This window comes from Trichoderma evansii, assembly GCF_050947405.1.
Source record: "Trichoderma evansii strain SZMC 28006 chromosome Unknown GGI43scaffold_17, whole genome shotgun sequence".
NCBI classification, from domain to species: Eukaryota; Fungi; Ascomycota; class Sordariomycetes; order Hypocreales; family Hypocreaceae; genus Trichoderma; species Trichoderma evansii.
Genome location: NW_028145189.1, coordinates 587,235 through 606,353, shown reverse-complemented (window position 1 = coordinate 606,353; position 19,119 = coordinate 587,235). Strand labels below are relative to the sequence as shown.

The 19,119-nt window shown below is 48.0% G+C and overlaps 7 protein-coding genes across 7 annotated transcripts; 4 read left to right on the top strand and 3 right to left on the bottom strand.

The window, feature by feature from the left end:
* Positions 1 to 522: 522 nt before the first annotated feature.
* GGI43DRAFT_411259 (uncharacterized protein) lies at positions 523 to 1,634 on the top strand. The gene has a single exon (XM_083206691.1). It carries the CDS (start codon positions 713 to 715, stop codon positions 1,556 to 1,558), a length of 846 nt encoding a protein of 281 aa, XP_083058398.1. The 5' UTR covers positions 523 to 712; the 3' UTR covers positions 1,559 to 1,634.
* GGI43DRAFT_429027 (S8 family peptidase) lies at positions 1,455 to 4,705 on the bottom strand (the record flags this gene model as incomplete). Its single annotated transcript, XM_083209041.1, has 4 exons — positions 1,455 to 2,276; positions 2,344 to 2,695; positions 2,753 to 3,619; positions 4,011 to 4,705. 4 exons carry the CDS (start codon positions 4,703 to 4,705, stop codon positions 1,707 to 1,709), a joined length of 2,484 nt encoding a protein of 827 aa, XP_083058397.1. The 3' UTR covers positions 1,455 to 1,706.
* A 137-nt stretch (positions 4,706 to 4,842) lies between these two features.
* Positions 4,843 to 7,913, top strand: GGI43DRAFT_121277 (uncharacterized protein). Its single transcript, XM_083199040.1, has 5 exons — positions 4,843 to 5,397; positions 5,450 to 5,479; positions 5,534 to 6,233; positions 6,287 to 7,657; positions 7,731 to 7,913. Exons 1-4 carry the CDS (start codon positions 4,980 to 4,982, stop codon positions 7,503 to 7,505), a joined length of 2,367 nt encoding a protein of 788 aa, XP_083058396.1. The 5' UTR covers positions 4,843 to 4,979; the 3' UTR covers positions 7,506 to 7,657; positions 7,731 to 7,913.
* Position 7,914: 1 nt separating this feature from the next.
* GGI43DRAFT_121278 (tRNA (guanine26-N2)-dimethyltransferase) lies at positions 7,915 to 10,258 on the top strand. Its single transcript, XM_083199041.1, has one exon. It carries the CDS (start codon positions 8,093 to 8,095, stop codon positions 10,139 to 10,141), a length of 2,049 nt encoding a protein of 682 aa, XP_083058395.1. The 5' UTR covers positions 7,915 to 8,092; the 3' UTR covers positions 10,142 to 10,258.
* Positions 10,259 to 10,461: 203 nt separating this feature from the next.
* GGI43DRAFT_121235 (ATP-NAD kinase-like domain-containing protein) lies at positions 10,462 to 12,063 on the top strand. The gene has a single exon (XM_083199038.1). It carries the CDS (start codon positions 10,568 to 10,570, stop codon positions 12,008 to 12,010), a length of 1,443 nt encoding a protein of 480 aa, XP_083058394.1. The 5' UTR covers positions 10,462 to 10,567; the 3' UTR covers positions 12,011 to 12,063.
* On the bottom strand, positions 12,064 to 14,689 carry GGI43DRAFT_121242 (P-loop containing nucleoside triphosphate hydrolase protein). The gene is made up of 5 exons (XM_083199039.1): positions 14,505 to 14,689; positions 14,253 to 14,439; positions 13,980 to 14,177; positions 13,734 to 13,926; positions 12,064 to 13,672 (listed from the first exon to the last, which is right to left on the bottom strand). Exons 1-5 carry the CDS (start codon positions 14,592 to 14,594, stop codon positions 12,118 to 12,120), a joined length of 2,223 nt encoding a protein of 740 aa, XP_083058393.1. The 5' UTR covers positions 14,595 to 14,689; the 3' UTR covers positions 12,064 to 12,117.
* Positions 14,690 to 16,131: 1,442 nt separating this feature from the next.
* On the bottom strand, positions 16,132 to 17,313 carry GGI43DRAFT_121229 (uncharacterized protein). Its single transcript, XM_083199037.1, has 2 exons — positions 16,948 to 17,313; positions 16,132 to 16,888 (listed from the first exon to the last, which is right to left on the bottom strand). The coding sequence occupies exons 1-2, from the start codon at positions 17,228 to 17,230 to the stop codon at positions 16,353 to 16,355; spliced, it is 819 nt and encodes a 272-aa protein (XP_083058392.1). The 5' UTR covers positions 17,231 to 17,313; the 3' UTR covers positions 16,132 to 16,352.
* Between the last annotated feature and the right edge of the window lie 1,806 nt (positions 17,314 to 19,119).

The following is a 19,119-nucleotide window of genomic DNA, read 5'->3' as shown; positions in this document are numbered from 1 at the left end:
CCCTTTTTTGTTTTTTTAAAAAACCTTGGTTTTTTTTTTTTCTGTTACTTTTTTTTTTTGTTTGTCTTTTTTTGTTCAAATTATTCCGGGCCCCCCCCCCCCCCCCCCCCCCCCCCCCGAGGAATGGCATCAAGGGATGCCTACATATGGAGATGCTTAAATTCAAGCTTGGAACGAAAATAGGCATGATAGGTACGGGCTTTTTCTCGCTAATCTGAGATACCTACGCGAGGCCAAAGTGAGAGAAGCAAGACAGGCATAACACTTTTATATAGATGGAAGGGGAGACTGCATCTGCAAGAATGGGCTAACTCTGAGAGATTTGCCATATATTAGTAGGTGCGGGATGATCATTTATGTATTTGGCCATATCTTGGGCGGCCGCTCATAACATGATGGCGCAGTGATATATCCATGCTAAATTTCGACTTCAATTAATATTCATGTGCTAATTATGCAATATATGATATATGTACAGATATGTACGCTGTGAAATTTAATTTTTAATATGAAATGATAAAGTAATCGTTAAATAGTTAATCTATTAGTGAGTAAAAGATAGATATGACCCTTGGTGATATTGGATAACAGATTCGGGGTAATAATAGATAACAGCTCTTTATGCTATTTGCTATCCCTCAACCAGCCTGCATGCTACAGTCACAGTCACCATTTATCAAAACGACTTTTAAGAAAGGGAGTATCAGCCAATATGTCTATACGCACAATTCCAACCTATCATCCCGCGCCAAACTTCTCGATACCGCCCCCCGATGCAAACGGGCCTTTGCGGCTCGGCACACTTCTTGTCGACTTACACGATCCTACCCCGCTGAACCCCGCCGATCGGGTCCCGATCCAAGACAAGGAAATCTTTCGAAGCCGTCTCGTTGGGTTTCGAACGGAAAATCGACAGCGGGGCAATAAGGAGCTGGGCATCTTTGCGAGGCTGTTGGGCCTAGATGGGGTCGGCGGCATTCTAGGCGTCAGTGGCTCCCGAGCCACAGACGAGATACTGTCTGTGGCCCGCCTCGACACCGAGTTCTTCATACCATCTCTGGAGTATATCAAGCTCGCAGTTGAGACCCCTTCAGTACGTAGTTTTTGCAAGGCCACTCGTGACCGGCTACCGCTGTTCTTGGTTACTGGAATCAAGGTCGCTCGTGGCGCGTCGGCGTCGGTGGTGCGTACACGTACCGTGGGCGGAGGTGTAAAGGGGTCCCCAGGCACCACCACCGGCCAAGTCGAGCTGGGAGTTAACGTTCGAAGCGAGATACATAGAGAGAATGACATGAGTTTTGAAGATGCATCAGACTTTGTGCTGGCCTATCGGGTCGCACGGGTTAGGATGAAGAAGGACGGGGTGCAAGCCCAGGTGTATATCCGCGGCGCTACGATGTTGGCAGATGATGCGCAGGAAATCGTCGACCGTGACAGCGGAGAGTTGGAAGTCATCTATGACTTTTCCACGGAATCCATGGAGACAGACAATGTGTTACTCGACGAAACAGGCACAGCAGATTCCGAAATTTGTAAGTGGGTACTAAAGCACACGTAACAACAGATCGACCAGCTAGGCAATGCCTGGGGCCACGAAAAGAAAGAAAGCCGTCCAAGTATGGGAACAGTTGAGGATCATTTTAAGTTTATTATATACAATATCTACTTATATAGATACCAATACCTATTGGGGTATCTTTGTCTTTTTAACGCTTCAGAGCATCTGAAATCCGTTCCTGAATGTACGTATTTGACTTGTGCTCGTTCCACAAATTCCAAGGCGCAACGTATTTATATCCATTGTCCGATACGCTCAAGAGGTCGAATATTGACCTCATTCCACTGCTGGAGTAAAGACGGCTTTGTTGCTCGGGATTCAATGAAACCACCTGCGGGATGATCTCGAGAGCATCCGCCGCAATGGCCGCTGCTACCGCTGTCGCAAATGAGGTCCCAAACTTGACTACTTCCTTACCCTTCCAAATAAGGGGGATAGCGGTCCCCAGAGTCATGAAGTTATCGTCGCTGTCCGAGGCTCTTGGTGATATCCCGCCGTCCTTCCCCTTGCCGTTCGAGGCATGGATGCATAGCACGTTCCGATTGCTACCGGGATATGCCCGTGGCTTATTGTTTCCATCATTTCCTGCTGCTGCGACTACGATTTTACCCGCCGCTATAGCCTTGTTGATAGCGAAGTCGAGTGCCAAATCCAGTTTATCTAGGCCAAGCGACAGGGAAATTATGTCAGCGTTTTGCGCCACTGCCCAATGTATCGCCTATCATGTGGGAGAGGGAGATAGTTAGCTTTGATAAATACTTTAACAAGGGAGGATTTAAATTTACCTCTATGATCAGTTTTGTGTCCTCCTGAGGCATCGCATTCGCGACGGCAACTTTGGCAATACAGAGTTCAGCTTCAGGTGCGAGCGTCTGGATGAGCTCCGCTATATGTGTCCCATGGCCGATCTCATCATTTAGATCACGAGGATCTCCTTTAAAGTTCTTCGTTGCTACTATCCTTCCCATTAACTTAGCCCCTTTCAAGGCTGGATGCCTCTCATCGAATCCGGTATCGATGATGCAGACCTTTACCCGCTTAGATAGTCTCTCGCGGTTTTCCATGTGGCTTTCAGGGAGATATGAGTAAAGGAACGATTGCATTTTACCAAGAAAGTTTCGAGATAAGGATACAGTTCTAGATATTTCCTGTTAGGCCTAACTCTCTCTATTCAAGCTTACAATGTGACCATACCTAGCATCTGTGGCAGCTGTATCAGGTTCTAGATCGTCAAACACCTGGATATAGGTCGAAGAGGCAGAAGAAAAAATAGCAGTTCTGCTAGAATCTGCTCTTATGCTGGATCCGGCCACCGTTGTACTTTTGGAGAAGGGACGTTGCAATCCGACCCGGGCGCGTTTCGGTGTCTGCTCGAATTTTTGGTCTTCGGTAACTACAATTGCTTCGGATTGGGTGCTTGGACATATTTTATTATCACATTCCTTCGAATATCCGGGTGTGGCCGCTGGTGTATCCCCAAAGCCTCCAGCATGACGAGCATCAACTTCTTCATTGCGAGACTTGGTCACCTGGACAACAGATACATCAGCTGAAGTAGATGTATTCAACGCTGGGCTTACTACTGTTTGAGTAACATTGCGTTTTCGTTTCCTATTTGGTTTGCGGTAGTGCTGAAAATCCCTCTCTAGGTTCACAACTATTGCATCGTAAATAAGCTTTGCGGATTCAGCTGCCCTCTCCTCTGGTGACAATTCGACAATGGATCGGTGCAGCTCGAGGCATCCTTCGACTGCCTTGAGATAGTCTTCACACGCAGAGAACATTTCATCTTCGCTAATAATTTTGTTTAGAGTCAACCAGAGACTTGGCTGCCCACGTCTATTGCACTCTGTCGGAATGATCCGCTTGCCTAGCTCCATTTCCACGAGAAGCTTACCCAAAGCGAGAAATACAGAATCATTCATCACTATGCCTAGGTCGTCATTCTTTTTAGATGGATCGCATTTCGGGCCGCAGCGGATATACGGTGGTATCTCGAACTCGAGAGAGCTTGACGATGTAGTAGCTGACAGTAGAAGCGAGATGGTGTCAGCAGACCAACTGTCGTCAGTCCAAGGACAATTAAAGAGATATAAAAAACACCATGCGAGATTCAAAGAGAGCTCCCTCTTTTCATGGAGTGTAAAACTAGTTGAAGAGAGCGAGCCTGGTCGGAGTGGCGAAAAGCTCTGTCTTTCAATTAACTCCTTCAATGTTTTTACCTCTACCATTGCTCGCCTTTGAGCTAGCTTCTTTTCCCTTGGTTGTTTATAAAGGGCTCCTTCGGACAAAAGAAGTGGTAAAACATCGTTATAACTCTGTGCAATCGCGATATCTTGGCAGAGGCTTTGCAAGGGATTTAATTTCCCCTTCTTTTGTTCGTCTCGAGACAAACTTTTACTTCAGATTAGCTCTCTGCGGTAAACTTTCTCAAAGGAAACGCTCAACATACTCATCAAATAAGCATTCGATCTCTTGCCATCCTATAGGATCTCGGCAAGAGGAAAGGAGTAAGGAAATTAACGAGTTCATTTCTGCGTGCCAGCTTTGTCCGGCTCCCTGCAGGAGCATATGATGCTGATCTCGTCTTTTGCAGCAAGCAAAATGTTGCTCTACGCTTATGAGAAGCGCGTCTATCAGGGCTCGCTTGTTCTCATTGAGGATTATGCCACTTAGTTTGGGGGTTTTTGGTTCTGGTGTTGCTTCGAGGAGACAATTCCCAAATATCGATTCTATGTGTTTGTTGAACAATGTAAATGCTGAGAGAATTGGTTTCACATCGCTCAACAATACCCCTACGAGCGAGTTTGAGTTGGCCTCAGTGTCGCCCATTTCAGTTTGGGCCGCAAGTGCCGGTAGACTAAGCAAGCTCTGAATATGCAGGAGGGAGGCATCGGGCAAAAGTCGTGGTAGAACAGGATAAACAATGTCTAGAAGCTCATTTATTTCTCTTGTGAAATGATATATTGCTTCTTGGTCGATGTCTTGGCTTGTTGGTGCGGAAATAACGAGCTTTTGGAGCTCGTGGCGGAGAAATTCATATTGAACAGTAATACCTCCTTCTTCGATTTTGCGCTGAACTGCTTCAATGAGGTGAGGCTGGATTGTCTGGATGACTTGCCACTCCTGAAAGTCGACAAGACGCATTTGTGCCTAACGTGTAGACTTAGCGTCTAGAGCGAGAGAAACAGGCGGCGTCGTTCTATTTTGTGTGAAAAAAAAAAAAAAGAAAAGAAAATATGATAGAGGGCGTCTTGGCAGCTTCGCAAGTCTACAATAGGAAGGCCCTGTCAGTAAATAGTATACAAACATTCAACATGAGAGATAAAATGCAGATCAGATGCGTCGATTCCGCGCCAGAAATTGTCCTAGCTAATTTCATTTCCAGCTTCATCAGGCAAGTTACTTTGGGTTGGACAACATGAATGCACGTGATTTCGGCCTGCATGTTGGATCTCATATGCAGAGCCTGACCCTCTTCAGTCTCCCAAGGCTGAAATACACTGTATCTGGAGGGGAATCATATCCGCGTCAGAGAAGGATGGAGGGCTTACAAGACTGGCCAGACATCTACTCCGCTGCATCAGACTGCGATGAGCTATTTGACAAATGTCTCGGACAAATCGCTGAGCCAAGGACAAGCAGCCTTCTTGGCGAACCTGCTATCGCAATCGGCCGGCTCGCAAGAGACCACCAAGCCCGGTTTCAAGCATGGTCGTCATATTTAGGGGTTTTCGCCGAGCAAAATGTTTGTCTCGATCGCCGTTTGTCTAACAGTAAAGATATCCAAGGCATGGTAACGGATCTACTTCGCATCGTCGCTGTTAGTCTGCGACAATGTCAGTCTCTTCCAGAGCCGCAAGCTCGAATAATTGTTAAGCTGCTTCATAGTTTTATCCATGATCCAAATAATCGAAGATGGTAAGCATTATGTGGTTATAACGAGGCAAGTCTAGCTGTTGACTCGAAAGTCAGTCTCAAACCATGGGCACAATCTTGCTACCGACCTTGTACAAACACAGGAATCTATCGAGGGAGCTATTGACCGGTTGCATCGACTTGGTGTAACCATACGACAATCTTCAACCGCCGGCTTGATCTCAAGAGTGAAAGCTTTTTCTTCAAAAATATTAAATTCATCTCTGGAAGAAATATCATTCTTGATGGTCAAACACCTCTATCCCACAGCATCCTTGAGCCTTCAACGCCTTCTCGGCCGCTCCATTCTTGAACGCTATTTCAATCTCAAGTATCGCGAAGAACATCAACGACGCCTAGCAACCCATCGTTCACCCGTCAAATACGATGATGAAGAAGACCAATCACATTTCCATATTGGAAGATCGGAGGCGTCAAGACCAATCACTCGAAAGGACTCTATCTATGATAAAATCACCAAATGTGAAGATCAAATGGTAGATTCGGATGCAGTGCTTTCACGATCGGGAACCAGGCCGTCAACTCTCCAGGCAGATGAATTCCAGCGTAAGACGGGAGCTGAAAATCGGCGTACAGCTCTTTCCGTTATTTCCAGAACGTCTTCGGTCCCTCTTGGTGATATCAGCTACCCAAAACCACCAAAGCCTTCAGAAGATGGAGAATCTCGCTGGGCTACCTGCTCTTGGTGCTCTGAATTTTATCTAATTGATCATTTTCAGAATGCGAGGTGGTGGAGGTACGTTCCACACATGACTATCCTTTGTATTGGAGTCGCTAATGTCATGGAAGACGTCATGTCGATCGCGACTTTCGCCCTTATATTTGCCTCTCCAATACGTGTTCAGTATCCCCTAACGCATTTGATCGGTTCAGCCTATGGCTACAACATATGGAAGAGCATCATTCAACGAGTTGGATCGCAACAACCGGTACTAAAACCCTGTGGCGATGCGATGTTGAGCACAAGTCGCCAGAATTATTTAGCAATGACGTTTCGTTGAAAGACCACATGCGGGCACACCATCTTGAATCCTTCACGGAGTCCCAGCTAGCTGGTATAGCTCGCCGTAGTTCAATTCGTATCTCTGGATCCAAAGATGTTTGTCCTCTTTGTGGCTTTGATGCGAGCAAAGTCCCTCTCGTCACAGATCAATCAAATGATTCGCAGCATCCTTCGCGGAACAAACGAAAAAGGCCGTCAAAATGTGTTTTGCAAGAAAATTTAAATATCAGCGTTCAAGCAAAGCGCAGGAAGGTTCACTTCCATGACCAGGCGGAAAGTAATGCCCATGAATCATTGAGTTCATCTGAATCGGATTTGGATCTGACAAGAGGCCCGGCCACCGAGCCAATTTTGCCTCAAATCAAGGCTCAATTGCAACGGAAACAATTATCGCGACACATAGCAACACATCTAAAAGCTCTCTCTTTTATGTCACTCCGTCTTAACGCTTTCCAAGAGCAATTCGAGGGGGGAGACCAAGGTTCTATTACAGGAGATGAGCAAGATACAAACGAAGGTGGTGAACAAAGTGGGTTTGATACAGAGCTTGAGGCGTTATCTCTTAGTTTCAGTGACAAACCAGGCTCCCCCCCAATCCCTACAGATGATGTTCTTGAATATCTATACCCATTAAGATCTACTAGTTCTGCCACACCTTCTCAAAATAATACAACTGCTCACCAGAAACCTAGTGGAATTAGTGCCTATACATATTTGAAGGACCCTGTTACACTGGAAGATATTCTAGATCACCAACGCTCTGGCCCAAGCAGCAGCACCTGCGCAATAATAGGTGACAGAGTACTCCTATTAGGTAGTAATGTTCCCAACATTCCCTCTAGCCTAAGCGCTTCGTTTATCCAACAGCGTGAGAATGAGCTAGCGGGAATTGCTGGAATGTTTGGAATGCTTGAGGCTCCATATCCTGATTTTCCGAGTCTGGAGATTCTATACAGGGACGAACGGAGTTCTGGTGAAGCCTGGCTGAACTTGGGACTTCCATAGTTGAGAACTGAGTTATGATTGGCGACAAACAAAATAAAACGTACGAGTTTCCTAAGTCTATAGTCTTTAGCAACTGCTGTTCATGATAAAGTTTACATTGTTAGTTATTTCGTTAGTTCTTTTAAGTTGTATTTGTTATATTATATATATTTGTCAGTATAACACGTCCTTTTTTTTTTTTTCCTTTCTCTTATCTAATGCAAGGGGATTTATGCAGTAATATAGGATCTTTCTTCCTTCTCATATTTGTAAATTTGAGTGCTTTTGGAGACAATAATGTATTACAGTATTAAATAATCCGCATTATAAGCGGCACTGGGTATACATATTCCATACATAGGTATGTGTATCATCGAGCTACACCCCGCGAAACCAAGAATACGCAAAAGCTACTTACCTGTCTACCTAGGTATGGATGGGTCGGACGTTGTGGGGCCGGCACACTTCACCGCCTTTGCAATGGCCGGCAGAATATCAAAAAATATTGTGGGCTTCTGAGCTCGCCCGGCTTGCAGCTTTTCTCGGTCATTGCAGCTTATAAAACAAATTACGAGACAGATTTTCTGTTTCTTAGATATTGATATTGCATGTTTCACGGTGCTTCCTCGTTGAGGCAACTGCTGCGACTTTCGGGTTCATTGAAACTTGCAGGCTCCTATTCCTACAGCAACACACTCGCGACTCGACGTATTGTTAAAAGGCATTCCTTTGCCTCATTTGCGCCAATGGCAGGGACCGTCGAGGTTGAAACCGTCGAGAAGGATGGAAAGCAATATCGTCTGGTAAAAGAAGGGAAGGCGACCATTTTGGTGCCTCATGGCGCCAAGATTGGAGAGGATCGAGGAGAGGTGCAGCAGGTGTTTTACAATCCTATCCAGCAGTACAACCGAGATCTATCTGTGCTCGCAATCAAGACATACGGCGAAGACATTTTAGCGAAAAGGAAAGAAAAGATTCTGGCAAAGTCAAACAAACTTGGGAAGAACAAAAAGCGAAAGCGAGACGAGACAGACGAGGCCGGTCCCTCAGCCGAGACGGAAACGACTGCGACTCTGCCTTCAGATCAGGCCATCGAAGCTTCGGAGGAGCAGAAGACTCACAAATCAACATTTACGATGCTAGATGCCTTGTCAGCATCTGGGCTGCGAGCGCTCCGATACGGCCATGAGCTTCCCTTCGTCACTTCCATCAACGCCAACGATCTGTCCAAATCTGCGGCCGAGTCTATCAAGCTCAATGTGAGCCACAACGGCCTCGATGATATAATCTCGGTAACCAACGAAGATGCGCTTGCACACATGTACCGCGCAATTGCAGATGGTCTCTCCAAGAGAGATCGCCACGGCAATCCCTCCAAGGCTCACAAGTTCGACGTAATCGATCTGGACCCCTACGGCACCGCTGCACCCTTTTTCGACGCTGCGTTACAATCCGTAAGAGATGACGGCGGTCTTCTATGCATTACCTGCACCGATAGTGCCGTGTGGGCAGGACATAGCTACTGCGAAAAGACTTTCGCCTTGTACGGCGGTACTCCAATTAAAGGGATGCACTCTCACGAGGCTGGACTGCGGCTGATTCTGAATGCCGTCGCTACTTCTGGTGCCCGATACGGTTTGAGCATTGAGCCTTTGCTATCCCTTTCCATCGATTTTTACACCAAAGTATTCATCAAGGTTACCAAGTCACCGCAAGCTGTTAAATTCCTGGGCTCAAAAACCATGATTGTTTACAGCTGCGATCACGGTTGCTCTGCCTTTGAAACGCAGTATCTCCTAAGAAGCAAACCAACTCCGAACAAAAAGGCCAGCGGATCGTTTTATAAGCATGGCATGGCAGCAGGACCACCAACAGACAAGCACTGCCAACATTGCGGAAACAAGATGCATGTCAACGGTCCCATGTACGGAGGTCACATCCACTCGGCCGAGTTTATTGAAAAGCTTCTTGAGCAAATCCCCAATGCATCACCAGAAGTATATGGAACTCTCCCAAGATTAGAGGGCATGCTACGAACGGCCTTGGAGGAAATCATTCCAGGCCCAGAGCCGGATCCCACAGTGGATCCTAAAGACGCCAAACATGCAGAGATTGATAACTGCCCCTTCTTTGTCATTCCTTCTAAACTAGCAACAGTGGTGTCTTGCCAGGCCCCCAGCGACGACATGTTCCGTGGCGCTTTAATACATCTTGGCTACCAAGTTGGGCGAAGCCACTGTCGACCAGGCAGCGTCAAGACGGATGCGCCATGGTCTACTCTCTGGTGGATCATTACGGAATGGATCCGTCAAAAGTCTCCCATCAAAGCATCGAAATTCACACCGCTGATGCCTGGTTGGAAGATTCTACATGCTGCCGGATTGGTTGGTCGAGAAGATGGAGCAGTGTCTCAGGAAGCCGACAGCGAAATGGAGGATGCCCAGGCAGCAACAACGGCAGATGCTCAGAGTGCAGAGGCGACGAATAAGGGAGATGAGCAAGTCACAAGCCCGAGCGAGTTGGAACTGCGGAAAACGCTGGTGTTCAACGACGAGCTCGCACAGCTGGGCCGCCTGCGAGATGCTCAGAAACTGGTGCGGTATCAGATGAATCCTCGGCCAGACTGGGGCCCATTGGCCAAGGCCAAGGCGTCATGATGAATGGGAAGGGAAAAAGATAATGAATGAATGTAGATGTATATATGATTGGACTTTTAGTATATTTGCAGTTTTGTCCAAAATACAAAAATTAATTCCATTACACAGTGAAATAAATCCTGTCATACGCCGTGAAATCCGTTGCTTACGCCGAATCCTACTGCACAGAAACATCTTATCACAGTCCCCCCACCAGCTAATTGCGCAGGATTAACGTGGGATCGCGTGCGCTACGGCCACAACTAAAGTCCGTGACTGAACACTTTCATCACAACGCAGCGTGCAACTGAGGCCTTTTTCTCGTATAACAAATAAAGCCATTTATAATCTTATTATACATCTCCTGCGCTACATCGCATATTGCTCTCAATTTCGTTAACTCGTCAGGCGATACAACGAATACCCACCCACTTATCAGTCTTTTTAATGAGTTCCACGGGGCTGACAAACGTTACCGACGTCTCGGTCCTGGACGGCGTCATCTCATGGAAAGGCAGCAATAATGGCCAAGTCAAATATCAAAATGTGATTTTTGTTCTTGATAAATCACAGGCTTCTTCCGGCGATAAGTCGGGCTACATAATTTCTGCCCTGGTTGAAGACCCAGAAAAGAGCCCGGAAGAGCGCTTCCAACTGCTGCTCTTGGCTACGGACTCAGTTCCCGATGAGCTACTACAAAAGTTTCGCATCGGCGGTTTGCCGGACTATCTGAAGCCTGTAAAGGATAAGCATGATGTTGATGTTATTGTGTCTACAAAATCGGGAGTTGGTCTGTCTCAACTTTTCTGGCAGACTGTGCTGCAGCCTCTCTGGAGCTCAGTTGGCGAGTTATCATCCGAGGTCAACGTCCTCATTACGCAAGATGAGCACAGTGTTCGCAACTTTGCTCAGTCACTCAGTTCTTCAGCCTCCAAATCAAGAACAGTCGTCCTCCTGAGTGGCGACGGCGGCATCGTCGATCTCATAAACGGCGGTCCTCACAATGAACAGCAACAGCCTCTCTTGGCTGTTCTTCCACTAGGCACAGGAAATGCTCTTTTCAACTCGCTACACAAACCCCTATGGATCTCCGAAGATGGCAAAATCGAAGACATTTCCTCCATAGTTCTCGGTCTAAGAACGTTGTTCAACGGTGTATCAGCTAATCTGCCTCTCTTCCACGCATCTTTCCCCCCTGGATCACGCATCGTGAAATTCAAACCTGCCGCAAAGGAGGAGGAACTGCCGACAGATGACAGCGCAGCAACAGCACTTCATCTCGCAAAGGAAGAGATTCAAGTCTCGCACCTCTACGGTGCTGTAGTGGCCAGCTACGGCTTCCACTCGAGCCTCATCTACGAGAGTGACACGCCCGAATATCGCGTTCACGGCGACAAGCGCTTCGGCATGGTCGCGCAGGAACTTCTTCGCGAATCCCATCCTTACATCGCTCAAGTAGACGTTCGCCACCCTTCGTCATCAGAATGGGAGACCATCCCAAAAAACGAGCACACTTACGTGCTCCTCACGCCGCTGTCCAATCTGGAACGTACATTTACCATCTCACCTGCAAGCAAGCCCCTAGATGGAAAACTTCGTCTGGTGCACTTTGGCAATATCGGCGGTGAGCGTACGATGGATGCTATGATGAAGGCGTATGATGGGGGGAAACACGTTGACTTGAAGTGGGATGACGGACACGAGGTGCGCTATGAAGAGGTGGATGAGTTGAGAGTCACGATTTTGGAAGAGGATGAGCGGTGGCACAAGGTGTGTATCGATGGGACGATTGTGGATATTCCCAAGGGAGGGCAATTGTCCGTGAGAAAGGAGAAGAAGAGCGGATTCCAGATTTTAGTTGATTCACGAGTATTGCCAAAGTCTTCATAATTATAAGAACAAGTTTGATTTGGCGGTCATCATTTTGTCTTCAAATATAGCCTTCTGATTTATAAAATCTAGCTGAAGCTATAACTAAGAATGAAGCATAGACTCCATTATATAGCATCGAGCAGTTTCTTGACTCTCTTCTCCATAACCCGCTCAAAATCCTCAACACCATTCTTCAGCTCTGTAATACCTCCCCCTTTAATCCGATACACTATCCTCCTCCGCATAGTTTCTTCCTCATCCTCGTTATCATCCTCATCTTCATCATCGCCCTGGTCCTCAATCTGACCCTCAATAGCTCCGCGCATAAACCATCTATCGTGGCTCACCAGCACAACAGCGCCCTCCCACTCATTCAACGCTTCTCGCAGCGCCGTAACAGTCTCGTAGTCAAGATGCGTGGTAACTTCGTCGAGAATAAGGCACTGCGGGTGCTTCCAGAATAATCTTGCCAGTTGACATCGCACCAGCTGTCCTCCGGATAGTTTGGAAATAGGAACGTCTGACGCCAAGCGGCCGGGAAGACCAAGCGTTCCCAGTAAACCGCGGATCTCACCTTCGTTAAGCGCACCATCAACTTCTTTAGTTAGTAGAGCAAGTGAGGTCAGGCCTTGCTCAGCACGGCCAATATTCTTTAATTCCTCAACGGCATGTTGAGAATAATACCCCAGCCTCAGACGAGGATGCGCTGTAACGGTACCGGACGTTGGTGCAGATTCCTCAACTAGGAGCTTGATGAGAGTGGATTTACCCGCTCCGTTAAGTCCCAGGATACCAATACGGTCGCCCATGCTGACCGTAAGAGTGATGTCTTGAAGAATCATCGGTGACCTCGGTGAATATCGGTAAGATGCCTTTTCCAACGAAATCAGCGACCCTGGGAACCTCAGCTCCGGGGGTTCAGGCAACGAGATTATGACAGGCCGCTGTTCTGGCGGTATGTCAATTCCCTCTCGGCTAGTGAGGAAAAAGCCGACGAGGTCTCTGTTCAGCTTAAACCTCGTTCCCTTTGCACTGACTGACATTCCCCAGCGATCATCCAGCTTTTTCTGCCGAGACTTGGCCTGGCGAATTTTGTTCTGGTCGTCGTTCGCCTTGCCGGCCTTGAGATTCTGGGCAATGGTCTTCTCTATGTGGGCTTTCTGCTTGTCTTGAGCTTCCTTCATCTTAATGAGCCACTGCCTGCGCTCGGATTGCGATCGTTCGTACGTTTGAATATCGCCGTGAAAGTAAGTGAGCTGCTTGTCCTTCAAGATGAGAAGATCTGTACAGAGAGAGATGAAGTCTCGGTCGTGAGAAACGAGGATCAGCGTAGGAGGTTTCTCTTTATCTGCTAGTGATTGCAAGTAGCGCTGCAGCCAGACGATTCCAAGCAGATCCAAAAAGTTGGTCGGCTCGTCAAGAATTAAAATATCAGCCTCTTGTAACAGTGCGGATGCGAGGGCTGTTCGCATATGCCAGCCTCCTGAAAGACTGGACAGAGGCTTTTCCAAGTATGCATCGGTGAATCCGAGACCAGTCAGAATCTTCCGAGCTTCAACTTCGATTTGGGCCAGCCTTGACGGCTCAATTTGGCTTTGCAGGTCTGCCAGCATATCAGCTGCCTCCTGGGTTTCGGTTTGAAGAGCTTCGGCCGAGATTTCGTCATCTGGTTGGTCCAGCCTGGATAGCATCAAATATCAGTAACAAGTTGAAGATAAAACCCTGACGTCAGTTAACCTACAATGCTTGTGAATCAGCCACTACTTTCTCAAAAGCAACAAGGGCTTTCCTCGCTTGTAGTCCTCGAGCACCACTTCGAAGTCTAGCTTCCTTGTCAACAACCAGGAGACGTTTCTGAAGCTTCTCGTGTTTCAATCCTCTCAAAGCCCGAATCGGGGCATATGGATCCGAAGCATCGACAGCGTCCGCAAGAACTAAACAGAAAGATATAAGCATAAGGTTGAAGGAGTAATATTTATATATATACCTTTGATCTCCTGTTCGATGAAGCTTCGCGCTGTGGCACGCTCAATAACCTCCTGCAAGACTGATCCCTCGCCCTTGTTATCCTTTGTCGTCTTGTCGTCTTCATCAGATTCTGTAAGCTTTGTCTGCTGCAGAATTGCGATCCTAGAGTTCTCTAGAATTCCTGGAATAAGCTTCTGAGCAATAGCCTTGAGCAGCGCTGTAGTGATTCAAAGTTTAACTCCTGGTCAGCCTAATATCTTGTGCTGGACATGATGATGATGAAAATCCTCACTCGACTTCCCCGTGCCATTGCGACCAATCAAGGCATAGCGCTGGCCTTCTTTCAATCGCAGCTTGGCGTTGGACAGGATCTCAAGGCCATCGGATTTTGATTTGCCTTTGGACTTGCCAGCAGCCTTTTCAGGCTTGTCTGGTTTCTCGCCAGAAGTAACGACAATGGTGAGGCCTTCAATGTCGAGCTAATTCATTCGTCAATTCAACGCTCGCTAGTGTAAATGATGCCATGTTTGCAAATCTGACGAACTTCGCGGTAGTTGGTGCTGTCGATGTTGAAGCGAGTCTGTTTGGCCGTGCAGAGGATGGTGGCCACAGACTCGGCTGCCATGGAGGTCATTTTGGCGAGATGGTATATTCAGATTTCTTGGTATCGGCAATGATGGGTGAAGCTGGGTGAAGCTGGGTGAATGGAGTATCGCGCCTAAGTGCTCAATTATTCAGCCAGGCAGGTCTCAAGGAGCAATTGGTATATAAACAACGAATCCCCTTCTCTCTTTGAGCAGAAAAAAAGAAAGAAGAAAATATTAAATGAAATATAAGTCGGAACAAACGTTGCCGCGACGGAAGAAAAAGAGCCGAAGCACCTGTTTGCCGCACAAATTTCCTAAAAGAGAGCCCAGATACCAATCACATTTAGCTTATCCGTATATGCATGTGCAGCTTCTCCAAAAAAAAGCCCAGATCGATCCGGCTCCCAAAATGAGGGCCAGACCGTAAATTGGAGTCGATCTACAACCACTAAGAAAAAGGCAAACTCAGACGCAGCGCTCGGCCAGTGACTCATCCAACTTCTAGTGCCGCATTTCAAAGCCATTTAGAGCACGAAATTGCCGCTCCCCTTTGCATCGACATCTCTGCAGAGATGGTGTTGTAAGAATGACTCTTTGAATGAGTCTCACCGAGATGAGTTTTTTTATTTCTGCCTGAGACATGTTTCTACCGGCATATGTGCACTCGGGAAAATAAGGCGCGCAGTGGTGAGATGATTATCTTGGCAAAGAATTGTGTTGTTCAAGCGACGTCATCGCCATCGCGTCTCACCTATGCATTACCGCGTTGTATAGCAGCCATCCATTCCATCTTACAACATCAAAAATAACACAGCGAACATCATAGCCAAATCCAGCAAATCTCGTATTATTGACTAAACAAACCAAGTATTCATTTTTATTCCTTTTATTTTTGTGCACTGCATAATCAAGCACAATACGCGAAAATGTGGAGGTGGCAGTGTAAACGGCGAATACATGTATACTAAACTAAATCTCTCCATCGCAACTCGTATCTCCAATCTCATTTGCAGAGCCTCCCCTGAACCTCGCTTCACCCCTTATTTCCCCGCGATCTCTTCTGTCTCTGCCGCATCTGTGCGTTAAGGGCAACATGGAATATGAGACATGGATGAATGACGGCGTGAATCGATGATATCATCGCTGGAGACGCCAGATTGACGACCGCCACATTCCCTTTGCATCTACACTTGATCACAACAAGGCATCGAGATGAACTTTAGAAACAAGATCAATAAAAGCAGACTAACAAAACTCTTGACAAAGGAAAGATTAATACATTCTAGGATGGATGTTAATGAGTGTGATGATAACAAGGCAATGGTAGACAAATTGTAGACAAATTGTAGATATATAAAATGCATGGGTATGATATAACACGTAAGGAAATCTCTCTCAATCTTTGGCGCAATCAAAATTAATTAATTTTCTTCTCTTCTTCTGTTCTGTCCACCAGACCATATATAACCTCTTTAAAAAACACCAACAAAAAATATCCTGCTGCAAGCTCCATGAAAAAAGAAACTGGAGATTGCAACAACTATCGAAGGGGAATCATCGCACTTTTTTGAAAAAATTGAAAACCACAGGAGAAGATGCAAAGACAAAAACCAGAGAAAAGACCTCCATATTATTAAACAAAAAACACCCCAAAAGTCTTCTTCCCATCTCCCAAGATATACCGCCCCCCAATGAAAATGTGCGCTATGTCGTAGACTCGTAAAACCTCGTGGCTGCGCAGAGCAGTGAAACTCTTGTTTTGGCTACCCGACGTTGATACCACGTCTCTACTCCGTCACAAATTCTTACAGGAGAGCAATGACACCAGCAGCGAGGAGCAGCAGGGCGCTAGCACTGGTGGTGGCAGCACCGCTGATGGTGGAGGACTGAGGAGGCTGAGGAGCACCCGTGGAGATGGAAGCGACGGGGCCCTGAGGAGTCTTGGACTGGTTAGGCTTGATGGCTGTAGCGGAAGTGGCGGTGCCGTTGAAGCCGCTGTAGGCGCTGGTGAAGCCGGCGCTGGTGGCAGCAGCGGTGGTCTCAGCCTCAGTGGTGGTGGCAGCGGCAGTGGTCGTAGCAGCAGCGGTAGTTGTAGGGGCAGCCGTGGTGGTGGAAGCCTCGGTGGTGCTGGTGGTGGTGGGAGCAGCAGTGGTGCTGACAGGAGTCGTGCTGGTGGTTGAAGTGCTGGTGGAGGTGGAAGTCGATGAGACGGCAGTGGCAGCCTCGAGCTTGCCGGCTACCTTGTAAGCAGAGGCGCAAGTGGCGAGGTCCATGCTGTCCGGGCAGCACCAGGTGGCGGCAGAAGAGTCGTGAGTGCAGTAGTAGCCAGAGTCACAGGCGTCTAAAGTATTGGTTAGTTATCTCTCTTCAATATCGAATCCAAGGAAAGTTATAACATACTACCGGAGCCGTCAGTGCAGCAGCTCTGACCAGCGGATGGGTTGTAGCAGTGAGAGAGGTTGGTGCTGCTGGCAGAGCATTCGGTGTAGGAAGCACCGCAGGCCGCAGAGCAAGTCTCGCCATCACCGCACTGAGTCTGCTCAGGCTTGTATCCGCTGGTGTCGCGGCGAGAGAGGCTCATTCCAAGAACAGGCATCATGGCCAGGCGGTAGGGCTTGGGCTCGGCGCTGACATGAGCGGCGGCGGCCAGAATGGCAACAGAAGTGGCGGTTCGGAAGAGCATTTTGACGCGGTGAGAGAATTAAGGATGGACAGTTGTCTAGGACAGTTGGATTATTCGTTTGAGTCGGGAGACGAGCTCGTGATGTTGCGAAACGAAGGTTGAGGCTGTACAACGACGTGTAGCGACCCAGAAAAAAGAATGGAACGAGTAGAATACTCTGGTTGTTTCAATGAGCGTTGAATAAAACTGCAGGAAGGACGAAACGAAGGCGGGAGAGACAAGAAGAAAAGGCTTTTCGAGATGTGGATGGAGATGTGTGAGCAGAGCAGGGGTCAGCCAGCGGAGCAGCCAATGGACGCCGCGCAGCAGCTGGCCTAAGCTCAGAGTTGATGATTTACAGGGCAAGGTTTGGGCCCGACCTGGGTACCTGGAGCTAGTGGGATAGTGCACCATGGGACTGTGGATTAGTGGATGGGTGGTTGTGGACAGGGGTCGCCCTCTACCCAGCTCGCCAGCGTTGCCCCCTAGCTTCTCCTTTTTCCAAGTCTGCAATTTCCCAGCAACGCCCAAAGTTCTTCGGTGCGCGCACACCGAGGCGAGACGAAGCGAAGCGAGACGAGACGCCAGAGGACAGAGAAGCGAGACGACAGAATAAAAGAGGCGAGATGCCCTCATTGAACTGAGCACTCATTCATCTATATATAGCTCTGGTACTGAGCTGAGCTCCCAGCGGCTTCTGTTTTCTGTTTGACTTCTCCTCTACGCGCCCACGAGAAATTACCACGACGAGGCCATCGCCACGAGTAATACTCGGTGCTCCCACCCAGCTCAGCTCAGGCAAAAGCCCAAGGTCCCCGGCCCAATTGTCCAAAAGCACGTTAGTCTCAGACCTCTAGAGCAGCAAACACGAGGCTAAACCGGCTAGCTGCAAGGTACCAGGCACAAGCTCATTTCCCATCTCCACTTCTCGATGGCGCCCCCGGCGATTTCGAAAGCCGCCACTCTCTGCGTAGCACAGGCGGCGGTGACGGAAAGAAAATGAAGACAATTCGAAGAAAAGCATTGGACAAGTGCGGTATGTTCTCGCTTCTTGGGGATGAGTAGATCATGAACCGCGCTGGGGTAATTAAGCGACGTCGGCCGTTTTGCGGAGAATGGTGGGAAGATGCCTCGCTGATATTGGGCGGCCTGGTCGATGGCCTTTACCGCCCACCACGCGCTTTGATTTGCTCTACAGCCATAGCCAGCCACTCACTGTTTATGCAAAGGCCCAGGCACACACACGCACGCACGCCTACACATGCTTTGCACTACTATTACCTGTTGTACAGCACACACCAAAAGGTTCCTAGTTTCACCAATGCCAGCTCAGAATCCACCAATGAAGCACAGGCAGCGATACCCTCTCACCGCCAGCAAGATGAGCAATTACCGGTTGTTGGGTTGACCACTGCCGATCGCGGCTACATGGCAAAGACAAGAGAGTAAAAAAAGACAGAGGGAGAGATGGAGGGAGAGAGATGTTGTCACTATCTGTCGGATGCAAGACCAGCTCAGATCACACACATCCGACATTGCCGCATCTCGCTCGCTGCCCATGCAGTCATGCGTCTGTTCCCCGTCTCGATCGCGTGTTGTCTCACCATGCCTAAAACCTTCCCCCGGTCGTCTTTTTGGCTATATTCCTCATTAATGGATGGATTAATTACCCAGATTAGCTCAGTACGTGCTTGTACAAGAGGGAGAAGCTTAATTCGCGGGAGTTGTGCAGTAGCAGGCAGTACTGCCGTGCCAGACGCATAATACCGGCCCCCAGCTATTGAAATTGGAAACGGAAAAGGGGACCTTGACCTTCTCACAGCGTGCGAAACATTACAGTAACTGTAATCTCTTTGTTGGGCATGTATACCTGGCGGAACAAGAGCAGAGCATGACAATGCTACCTTCTG